General features: G+C 35.6%; 3 protein-coding genes across 4 annotated transcripts in view; 2 read left to right on the top strand and 1 right to left on the bottom strand.

The window, feature by feature from the left end:
- LOC143571418 (uncharacterized) overlaps positions 1 to 609 on the top strand; it is a 37,595-nt gene extending 36,986 nt beyond the window's left edge. For both annotated transcript variants that reach the window (XM_077056849.1, XM_077056848.1), the window contains exon 2: positions 204 to 609. In XM_077056849.1, the coding sequence (XP_076912964.1) occupies positions 257 to 562 (306 nt within the window). In that variant the 5' untranslated portion in view covers positions 204 to 256 and the 3' untranslated portion in view covers positions 563 to 609. The remainder of the gene's footprint in view (positions 1 to 203) is intronic.
- Positions 610 to 1,803: 1,194 nt separating this feature from the next.
- On the bottom strand, positions 1,804 to 6,201 carry LOC143571416 (protein HEADING DATE REPRESSOR 1-like). The gene is made up of 3 exons (XM_077056845.1): positions 5,964 to 6,201; positions 4,469 to 4,794; positions 1,804 to 2,241 (listed from the first exon to the last, which is right to left on the bottom strand). Exons 2-3 carry the CDS (start codon positions 4,706 to 4,708, stop codon positions 2,020 to 2,022), a joined length of 462 nt encoding a protein of 153 aa, XP_076912960.1. The 5' UTR covers positions 4,709 to 4,794; positions 5,964 to 6,201; the 3' UTR covers positions 1,804 to 2,019.
- Positions 6,202 to 9,577: 3,376 nt separating this feature from the next.
- On the top strand, positions 9,578 to 10,654 carry LOC143571424 (F-box protein At1g11270-like). Its single transcript, XM_077056854.1, has one exon. The coding sequence runs from the start codon at positions 9,578 to 9,580 to the stop codon at positions 10,652 to 10,654; it is 1,077 nt and encodes a 358-aa protein (XP_076912969.1).
- Positions 10,655 to 12,474: the final 1,820 nt, after the last annotated feature.

The following is a 12,474-nucleotide window of genomic DNA, read 5'->3' as shown; positions in this document are numbered from 1 at the left end:
GAGTTCTGTAAGTGAAGCTCAGGCCCGAGTTTTTTTTATTAAACAGACTTATTTTTAGGCTCGAGTCAAGCTTTTAGCGAGCCGATCTCCAGTAGCTCACAACCGGTTTGGCTTGTTTACACCCTTAACACACATTTATAAGTAAATGGGCCAAAATCACATGTATTTTTTTTTCTAATGCATTTGTTCATTTCCCATTTCAGAATTGACAAAGAAGGGCCTGTTTTTTACAAAGTAGGGCCCGTTTTCTAGCAGTATGGTTCTAGACGGTGTAATAACTTCACCTCACAGGAGGACACAAACCGTGTTTTCTTCATCTTCTGTTAAAAAGCAGCACACGAAAACCGAGGAATTGGGTAACTTTTCAACAGTCGTTAGGCGACACCGCTTCTTGTTAACCGCACTTGGGCTACTTGCTTTCTTGTGCACCATTTATCTCTACTTTGCTGTAACGCTAGGGGAAGATGGCTCTTGTTTTGGTTTGACCGGGAGTCAAAAGGCTTTATGTCACGCACAACATGTAAAACAATCAGTTTCCCATGGAAAAATGAAAATTCTTTAGGGGGTGTGATATTTATCTAGGGTTCTTTCTAGGGCTCGATTTAAAAACTAAGGAAATTGTGTATCCTATATTGTGGTGGTAGTAAAATTAGTCTGGCATTGTATTATTTTACATGTTTTTTAATGGTTGTATGAAGATTGTGATAATATTGGGAGTGTAGTTTTGGTGTACTTGTGATTGATTATTGAATTTGATTGAATGATGGTTTAGTATTGTAAGTTATATTCACAATCATAATGTACACGGTCTTCTTTAGGTATTTCATGTATCGTATATTCATAGACCGTTGAAACCAATAACCATCCAAACACAATCGTATTTTATCTTAATAATTTTTTTTTTAATTTAAATGATTGTTTTAGAAACTAGTTGGTTTGTCTGACCAATTTAACCCAATTGTGTTGCTTAGCAATTTCGGTTGGAGTTTTTGTTGCAACCGGTTGAACCAAGCCATGAACGCTCTTAATTCACATGTGAACTTACACTTTTATTTAATATTAGTTCACATATGGGCAAATTTTAGTTTGCATGTGAACAAATGTAAATTTACACAATTTATTTTTTAAACTTAGCTGTAGGTTTTTATATCCACAATTTTAAACCTAAAACGGTCAAGTTACCATTGTAAATGAAGAGTTGATAATCTGATATAATTGTAATATATACTATATAAAAATAGTGATTACATCAAAACAGAAAGTAAACGGGAAACTATATTATAAAAACTGATTTAATATTATATATATATATATATATATATATATATATATATATTAAAAAGCACATTTTTACACATACCATCCACTATTCATGAAATCTTCACCTTACAACCACACACTTATAATGTTTTCCTACCTTACAACCAACTCATTTCTTATTAGTTTGTTGAAATGAATATGTAGATGAAGAAAAACATGATGGTCAATGCTTTAATATAAAAGCAATCTTTTATTGATTTTGGTAAATGAAAGAGAGATGGGGTTCTTCAAACCTTCGGCCTCAGATCACCTTCTAACGGGTTAATGATATGTTACACCGCGAATCTGGACTCATGAATGTCGGATATGGCCCAACCGGCCACCCCAACAACAAAACATGGCTCATTTACATTATGGCAAATGATTGTTAACATCAGTTCCAAATGGCAAATGCTTAAATTGTCCAAACTGATTAAATACCATGATAAAGAAATATAAATGCGCAACTAAAGTTCGAAAAAGTGAACTCAATTCGAAAACCAATTAAAAACCAAATCAATTCTATTCGAATTCAATTGGTTCAATTTAGATGCATTACAACAAATAACAATTAGTATTATTACTTATGTATTATTTATACTCGTTATGTAGACAACATCTTACAGTAGAAACACAAAACAAGATGCACCATGACACCATCACACTCTAACTTTACAAAATGATACACAATTCTTTTTTTTTTTACTAAAAGAAATGGACTTACGGTTCTTGTGGCCCATCATCATGATCATCATCATCACCGTCGATATGTTCGGGGTCCTGAAGCATATTCATGAGCATATCAACTTGGTTTTTAAGTAAATTATTTTGTCGCTCAACTTCTGCACGTTTGCTTCGTTCATCTAGCAGCTGAAGTTGAAGGTGTTCAAGGACACGTGAATCTTCTTCCAACTGCTCGTTAAGCCCGTCAATTTCTCTGTCCTGTATTAAGAGCTAGATTCATAATCTATCTGTATCACAAATCCTCCCCTAGGGTGTGAATGTGTGACACAACAAGACACGAACCGAACCTAATACGAAAATCGCATGTTTTGGTTTAGTCTAAACGGGCCGCATTCACTTCAACCCAGCGTTATTGACCTGTCTAACCCATTTTATTTTATAAATTTTATGAGTATGTATTTTATGTAATTAATTAAACTATTTAGGTACTTTTATGCCAATATTTAAATTTTCAAATGTAAATTGACATATTATAAACACAATTGCTCAAATAAATAACAAACTATATGTAAATTTGTAACTTGACCTTTAAACCCGTGAATACGACCCATTTAGCAGCTCTAACTATAAATTTTTTTTGTTCCTTATAAAATGTTCTTTTATTGTCACGTGCAGTTGAGCGATTAGAAGATGTCTTAGTCCTGTTTGGGCTATTATAGGGTGTTTTAACGAGAACCCAAACACGACAAAATCTTATATAACAAGCTTACATTAGAATCCAAGCGTTACAAAAGTTTTGCGCGACCAAACATGACAAAAGTATATCTTTTAAAAACTTTAAGCACAAAAGAAGTAATAATGTTAATTATGATAGGAAAACACTAGTCTTACGATAAAATTTAGTCGCTGGTGTGTGAGTGAGTTTCAACTCATTTGACTATCTGTAACATTTTTTGCTAAAATTTTATTGACCAATTAAAATTATACATAACTAAGGTTATGGGACGGAATTATTGTCACCTCCAGTGAAACCAAACCATACAAAAATTACTAGATATTTATTTCATTATGGTGGCAGGTGAAACACAGTTCAACTCATAATGTTATTCTCTGTCACACGCACATGCCAATATAAGATAAAAATGGCAAGTTGTTATCTTGCTGATGTACAGTCCACATGTCGTGTGGGTTCGTTGACATGCAAAGGCACAAACACATTTTTGCCGATTTACCAAAAAAATAAAAAAATAATAATAAATACATTATTATAAACCTATATTCTTATCAAGAAAACTAGGAGGTTGTATATATCAAACTTCTTCAAGAAATTTGACTTGGTATTTTAATAATATAGTTTTCTAAATCACATTTAATACACCTGTAAACGAACCCAACATTCAGCAAACCGTTCATGAAGCGTTCGACGGGAAGTCCATTTATGTTTGTTTACCTCTAATAAACATACAAAAAGTTTTTGTTCATTTAGTTGAGCGAACAAACATGAATAGTTTACGTTCATTAGCGTACGTTTGTGGGTTTGCTCATTCTCGTCCGTTCATTTGTGTTCGTGGGTTTGTTCATTTACCGCTTATGTTCGTCCGTTTGCATTCAATAGTGTACGTCTTTCCAATTTGTTCGTTTATGTATTCATTTAAACTTTTTTGGGTCCATTACAATATAGTTTGGGTTTATTATTTATTTAGGACCAACAGATTGACGTTTACTTTTGATTGGTGTTGCCTCATTTATTTTCATCTATGTTTAGTTATGATCGTCCGTTTGTGTTCGTGAACCGTTCATCTATACTAACAACAGGCACAAACAAACACGAACAAGAAAACCCCATTCGTTTAAATGGTTGTGTTCGATAGTTTGTTTGGATAAAGTAAAACAAACAAACACGAGCATTCCCCATTCGGTTCCTTTACAAGCCTCTTTGGATTCATGAGAAAAGGTTTACATCTAAACCCGACCCAACCCGTTTTGACTCATATTATAAATATACGTTGTAACCTACTGTTCAAAACCTCGCGGATCGTAATAAAATTAGCTAAAAAGACTTGATTTGTAAAGACCTGAGCCAAGCTGGTTCATTTTTGTAACTGAGCTGAGCTTGACCCAAGCTTAGCTCGGGTCATGGCTCGGTTCTTTGGCTCGATCTTAGGCTAGTTTAACTTCAAGATCGAGCTCGAGCCTAGCCGAGCTTCCTCGTTTAACTTCAAGTTTGGGCTCGGAACCACCCTGGCTCGACTCGTGAAAAACTAAACCTCTTTTGACCCACTGCCCAACTTACTACAAACCCGATCCAGTCCATTTTGACTCATAATATAAATTCACATTCTTACCTAAACCTGTTTTAACGCGTTAGCGAACAAACCAGACAAACCCCACCAGGCCCGTTTTGACTCATATTTATATGTTTCCAAAACCTGTTCATTTCCTACCACTACTTGTATATTTGAACCCAAGTGCAAATTAACGATACCTTTCGGTTCATTTCTTGTACTGCAATCCTGCGCATGCTTTCAACGACATCAACATTTACAAGTTTCCTTTTCTTCCCAATAAGCCATCCACGAGGGTAACTAGCAGAGTCAAAGTCGGGTGGGGGGAGTAAAGATTCAGCTGTAGGTCTTCTACCATTCAAATCCATTATTGGTTCCAAAGGTTCAAAGAGAGCCTTACGTTTCTCAGATAAAATTGTTGGCGGTGTTGATTCCTCCATTTTTTCATCATTCACTTCATCTTCTTTGTTTTCAGGTGTCTTGTTAACATCATCCGTTATGTCCTTTTGCAGATTCTTTGCACTAGCTGCAAGTTCCATTAGTGTTTGATTTAGATCTCTTGAGTTTCATATCAATTGTTGTGAAATCTATGTAACAAATCACAAATTAAACAATTATGAAACTTCAATACTGTTGAGAGTTGACCAGTTGACTTACTCAATTGCGGTCAAATCATTCATGGAAATGCACAACTATCATCAAATCATTAACAAGATCACTCAATTATGAACAAAATCATTCGGAAAACAGGTTAATCTACATGCTTAAATCAACAACTATCAAACAATCAATCACAAAACTACCGGATTACTGCCAAAATAATTGCAAAAACTACTCCATTATAATCAAAATCATTAACGGATCGATTCTCCTCAATTACGGTCAAATCATTCACGGAATAACTTAGTTAATATCACAGATTAACTGAATTACTAACAAATTTTTCAGAAAACAGGTCAATCTACGTGTTAAAATCAACAATGATTTAACATTTTTTTTTCAAATTAACAATCTATTTAAAAAAGTAGTGATTACATCGAAACAGTAGGCAAGCGGACAACATGCTCGGCCGCTACCCATTTTTGAATCGCAAAACCCAATCTTTTAACAATTAATCACAAAACTACTGAATTATGATCAAAATCACTCTCGGAACTGAATTACTCAGTTACGGTAAAATGATTCACGAAAATTTCTCAATTATCGTCAAATCATTCACAAAATTTCTCAATTATGTACAAAATCATTCAGAAAACATGTTTATGTACGTCTACATGATTAAATCAACAAGGATTTAACAATCAGTCACAAAACTATTGGATAACTGTCAAAATCATTCGCAGAACTACTCAATTATGTTAAAATCATTCACTGAACAGAAGTAATCAATTACTGTCAAATCATCCATCACTCAATTAACGTCCAATTATTCACAATAATTACTCAATAATGAACAAAATCATCTACGCGCTTAGTTCAATAAGAATTTAACAATCAGTCACAAAAACTACATGATTACCGTCAAAATCATTCACATAACGGAATTAGTGAATTACGGTCAAATTATTCACCGAATTACTCAACTACGGTCTAATTATTAACAGAATTACTCAATTATGAAGCAAATCGTTCAGTCAAAATCATTCACATAACGGAATTAGTCAATTACGGTCAAATCATTAAGATTCGAATCACCTGATCTCTTACGAGACTTCCAGAACACCGGAGGAGCAGAAGACACCGGAGAGAAGCCGTTAACGGTACCGTCAAAATCTGCACCTCACAGTCAACAAATCGATCACTGTTCAGCTAATATCACACAAATTCTCAAGCACACGCAGTTAACGGTTGAAAAGACACAGCAAAAGGATCAGAGAGAATTTTATTATTTTACTTTTCTTCTTGTGTGAGCTGAGTTGTTGGATCGTAAAACGTACACACCATATGGATGACAATTATTTATTTTAACGGTAAGATCGAGATTTAACGGACGGACGGACGGACGGACATGATTTGATGGTGGGGTCCTTGCAAGTCCACGGCGGATTGTTTGTTGGCTCGCTATCGTCTTATGGTTTTATCTGTCTTGATGGAATTACGATATTGCCCTTGCGATTGGTGAAATATTACGAGGGTGGGAGATTCTATTCTATGGCCACTGGATAGTTTTGATTGACATGCGTTATCGCAATTTGTTAGATGTTGATATATCAATTAGCCTGCTCGTTGTTGATAACCGTTGGGGGTGTTAATCAACAATCTGACCCCGTTCATGCTGCTAGGCTTGCAAAAACAATACCACATACTCCACATTAGTCATGATGTGGTCTTAACACTGACAACAAACAACCATACGATGCAAAAGAAGATGTAGCTGAGAACAACAAGTGGACATTGAACTAAAAACATTTAGACGAATATTTAGGGTATGGGATTGAGTATGAGATTAATTTTATATATCTCGGTGGGTGTGACAAGTATGATAACAGGTAGCATCCGACTTGGTTATACGAAACATACATGAACTGTATAATTTTTGTTCACCCATGGGCAATGGAGAAGTATACTAACCCAATGACTTTTTAGTTTTTAAGTTTACAATTTATTTGGATAATAAGAATATATAAAAAAAAATTATAGCGTGAAGAAATGTAATTGAGAATCTCAGTAGATAATTTTAACAAATAAATGAGTATGGACACGAGACTGAGTATGAGATATTGTTCTACAATTGGGTATGAGATTAAATTTTAATATTCATCACAAACCATTTCATGTAATCTGATTGGCGACGTTTAAGCATACTTATAAACTTGAAGAAATCATAATGAACTAGATAAAAAGAGAAGGGGTTCATTGCAAATAAGACAAGAATGTAAGGTACCAAAATAGAGTTTGTTCGAACAAAAGAATATACTCTCAATGTCTTCGGCCGTTACATTGTTTACACTCGTGTCCATAATAATTTCTTAAAAACGTATCTTATTTACATTTGTTCATATTTAAAGCATTCGTTCCAACATGATAAGATAATGATTAAGAAACAAAAGGCATCCAATTTTATATTGTAAAATTATACACCTAATTGAGAAGCGATTTTAATCAGACAGCCATAATAAAGACTTAAAACGTTGTGATTATTTAATATATATAGAGAGACACGTGCTTATAAAATTACATCACGGTTTTGTGTATGAGAACTTAAAATGGTTTCCTACTCCACTTTGTCCTAACTCCTAAGCAAGCTTGTAACCAACTAAACAAGTCAAGGCTGGAGCCTGAACTCGACTAAATTTGAGCTCGTCCGGTTTCAATGTTCAAGTTTAAGTGTCACTCTTTATAAGTTTTTCAATAGGCTCGGATTTGCCATTTAAAAAGAGATGATGACGCAACTTATTACTTGCCTCTCTATTGTAATTGGATTCTTTTATTGGTGTTAACAAAGAGAGTACTCATTTTTGTGTATGTATTGACTTATATGAATATGCTTACTGTGTATGAATGTGTTATATCATAAAGTAATGTTATATTTATATGGATATCTAAGCTTTGTGACTAACTGACTATAGTCAACCTTGGTGTATAAACAACTGAATCAACCCGGCTACCGGTACTTGTATAAGTATGTGACTGGTACTAAATTAATATAAGTATCAAATTAATGATAAGATAGTATTGAAGAACTTTAATATGGTTGTCAACTTTAAATGATTTGATTATTTGTTACATAATAAAATTACGAAACAATTTTATTATGAAAAAAAATAAACGGGTCATGGGTCTCACTAAACCCATTGTAAGGCCAAAAAGTGTGACTTGTGATATCAAATTACGAAACCCGTTATATATTTAATGGTCAAGTAAATAATTAAATCCGACGAGAAAACCGGACACGAGACGAGAGCTTCGACACACGTTTAACTTCAACGGGAGATCTTCTAGTTTCTTTGTATTGTGTTAGGCTTTAAATATGTCATTTTGTAGTATTTTATGTGTGTGTTTTGTAAGGTGTAAATCACCCACCCAATGGGAGCTCACCTTGGGTGGGTCGGTTCTAGTTCAATATTACAATCTTTTAACCGACAACGAGATCATTCAAATATTTTATCTTTATGTAATTTATGTTCGGTTGTTTGATTTACCGCACCCGTTTCGACACGTGTATAAAGTGCAAAATCCGTTCGAGTGGCCGTTTTGGGACCTACACCCATATAGCTTTTAAACCGGGTTATAACATTGCATTTATTTGTAAAATCCTTTCATCATCAAATCCGAAATATATTATTAACATCGTTACAATAAATAAAATTAAAATTCAAAAAATATATATAAATATTATAAACGAATAATAAAACAACCCCATAACATATATATGATTAAGATCATGTGAGAACCATTTTGAAATTGAGAATTTTGAGAACCATTATGAACTACAAAAAAAATTAATATAAAAAAGAATTATAAAACGAAAAAAAACACGAAAACAAAAAAAGTAAAAAAAACAAAAACATTTATTTTTCATCCTGATTACATAAAAAAATTAAAAAGGGTTTAACAAAATTATACATATATGTATAATACGTATTTTTAAATTTTATGCATGTTATTCTTTATACACATATGTACAATTAAGATAAATGATAATGTACATATGTGTACATTACGTAAATCAAGATTAAATAAAAATATACATATGTGTATAATTAGGGTTTTTTATGAAATCGTTAAGAAAATTAAAAACTTTTGTTTTTTTTTACTTTTTAAAAAATTTCGTTTCTTTTGTTTTATAATATTTTTTATATTTTTTAAGGGTTTTCTTATAGCTTAAAATGGTTTTCAAAATTCTCAGTTTTAAAAAGTTAAGCGGTCTATTATTTCAGAATTTTAAACATAAATAAAAATACGTATGCCACGGACGATATATTCATAATTTTATAAACCTATATATTTTGAAATAAACAAAAAGATATTATTATATCAGTCATTGATTTTGATAAATCTTCAACCTGTTGGGATACCTCTAGACTTGGGGCTAAAGTTTCTGGTGTTACATCATTAATCCATCATAAATCGCCACCATCAATCGATATTATTCACTAATATTAGTCTACATAAATAAAAACTCGAGTTTTAGAAATAAAACTCTAAACGAACCAACCTCCAGAGTCCAGCCCAAGCCCTAGTCTAGACTTGGGGGCTAAGTTTAATTCACCTATATATTGTCACCATCAATCGATATATTCACTAATCCTACAGAATTATAATAATATAATAATGGCTATGTTTCCTCCAGAAATTACGTTGGAAATATGTCAAGATTGCCTGTCAAATCTTTGGCTCGTTTCCGGTGTGTATGCAAATTATGGCTCAAATACATCAATGATCCTTACTTCCATACCATTTACATCAAAGAAGAACCCACACCAATGATGTTGGAACTATTTTCCAACAAACAAAAACAAATCAAAATCAGTATTTTGCAAGGTGTGCAAAAGGAGCCCCTTTTCAAGTCTTGTTATATGCATGTTGGATATTATCAAAATCTTGTTCTAGGTTCATGCAATGGGCTAATCCTAGTCTGTTGCTTAGAATTCCGCCCTCGTGGCTCCTTTGTGTTTCCAGTCATCAACCCTCTTAGTAAAAAACGTCACGATCTGCCACCTACTCATATCAACATTACATATAGATCAGTGGACTCGTACATTCCACGCAAGGCAGCAGGGATCGGTTTTGATGAGTCCACCAACACTTTTAAGACGGTGTTTGTTATTCTTAAAGAACAGGTCCAGTCACAAGACATTAATGTGGTACGGAAACATATATGCACCCTGGTTCATCACCAGGGGACGAGCTCGTGGCGAGAGATTGCCCAAATCCCTGCTTATCCGATAAGCGGTGAAGGTGTATATGGTCATGGACGTTTGCATTGGTTGATCAGTCCTTCTGATTGGCAAGATCGAAGAAAATTAGTGTGGTTTGACATGAAGGCGGAGGAATTCGGGTTAACAGACCACCCTCCCACGCCAAGATCAGGATCTGGCTATCAGATTCAGCTGGTAGATCTAAATGATGAAGTTGGATTTGCATATGTCGGCAATGAGCGTACCGAGTTGTGGATATTGAAGCAGGAGGACTCTTCCTGGGTGTTGCACTGTTGGTTTGATCATCAAAATATAACGCCTCCGCTTAAAAATGTGGCGTTTTCGGGCTACTGGAACAAAGCAAGGGACATAGCATTTACCTCTGACCGAGGGAAAAGGTTGTTTGTTTACACCCTCAAAACTGGTGATTTGCGACAAATTGATCATCCGGGTGATCATATGTGCGAATTAACACATATCCGAATGTACCAAAGCAGTGTCCGTGGTATCCACACAAAGATTTAAACTGATCATAACAAAGTGCTAAGAGAGAGTTAATTAGTTGATGGTGAAGGGTGCATACTTTTTATTTCTTGTTTGTTTCTAGTCCAGATTGCCTATTCCATATTTACATATATTAACCATTATTCATTCCATAACTTTTAAATCAAGAATGTTTGACAAAACAGACTCCAGTTTAGGATAACAGGATTCATACCTGTAGGGGTATGGTACTAAACCCGGCTTACGACCTTAATTTATTATGTTTGACTTATTTTATTATATGGACTAATACAATATTATTGGGCTGAGGGAGTTTTGTGGAGGTAACCCTAACTGGGCTAGGCCCATTAGGGTACCATGATGGTGGCCATGAGGCTCCCTATATAAGGAGGTCTCCACCTCCTTATTAAGGGTCGTTGTTGTTCTCAATAAGAGTCACCACCATAACCATTTTTATGTCTGTAAACAAGAGATCCTCGAGATTTCTTAGCAGTCACCTCCACACCCCCAAAAATCATTGCAGATCTGAGCGGAGAAGACGATCCGAGATTTGGTTAGATCTCAAGCTACCGGAGAAGAAGATCAAGTCGTGGTTCGTTCATCTCGAAGACCGGGAAACATCGTCATGGATCAGGTCAGATTCATTTCATGTTTCTACTTTGGCGCCATCCGTGGGACGGTAACGAACCACACCTCAATCTTCCCCATTTCATGTCCAGATCTGTGTTTCTAGAGTGACGGAGGTTAGATCTGGTTCTAATTCCTTCAGATCTGATTCCGTTTGAGCAACAGTTACGTTCGATATTCTTGTTTGTCTCTCTAGACCTGCGTTCATACGCAATGGGTGCCGGATCCAGATCTGATTTTTCAGTGTTCAATGCTGGAATAAGATCTAGATCTATAGTCACAAAGCAAAAATTGGGTGTAAAAAAGGAATACACAGGAGAATGACAGGCTGTGTACAGCCTCAAAATAATAGCCATCAATGTTATCCCATTTTGGGGTTTTAATTGTGTGCTCCCGCATATCCATGAAGCCGCATGCGCGTTCCGGCGATTCACGCCATAGCGGGCTGCATGCGCGCTAAGTGATAAATGGCAGATCACTTGAGTTCTCCCGCAAATCCATGACTAGCCGCATGCGCGTTCCGGCGATTCACGCCATAGCGGGCCGCATGCACGCTAAGTGATAAATGGCGAATCACTTGGGTGCTTCCGCATATCCATGACAAGCCGCATGCGCATTCCGGCGATTCATGCCATAGTGGGCAGCATGTGCGCTAATCTTTACTCAATGGCAGATAACTTGTGAGCTTCCGCGGATCATGCAAAAGCTCCGGACAAAGTTACGCTCCGACATGAGTCAAGTGTAATCTTATGAGGATCTGTTTTCATGTTATTTTTACACACGATTTCAAATACATAATTACATGTCTGAGTGATTTCAAAGTGCAAGTTATATTGAAGATCTGAATATTGTTCCGGTACAAAATTCAAAATTAATTAGGCAAATAATGTCACATGAATGACGATTCAAAATAGCTTTTTAGAGTAATGTTTTGCTTTTTGGGTGAAAAGAAATTAATTCCCAAGTTCAGGAATGACCCTCCACCATGCATGCGCGCCGGCGGGTCCTCTCTCCGCCGCCATGCATGCGCACTGCCGAGGGTCACTTACCGCGGGTCAACACCTGCGTGCCACCATGCATGCGCGCCGGCGGGTCCTCTCTCCGCCGCCATGCATGCGCACTGCCGAGAATCTAGACTTCGCCGCGATGCATGCGCGTCCGCGAGTCACCACTCCGCCGCTATGCATGCGCACTGCCGAGGATCAAGACTTCAC

This window comes from Bidens hawaiensis, unplaced genomic scaffold (genome assembly GCF_021521415.1).
Source record: "Bidens hawaiensis isolate Kalapana, Puna unplaced genomic scaffold, B.hawaiensis_p1.1 tig00025375_1, whole genome shotgun sequence".
In the NCBI taxonomy this organism is placed as follows: domain Eukaryota; kingdom Viridiplantae; phylum Streptophyta; class Magnoliopsida; order Asterales; family Asteraceae; genus Bidens; species Bidens hawaiensis.
This window is presented reverse-complemented; position numbering and strand designations above follow the sequence as displayed.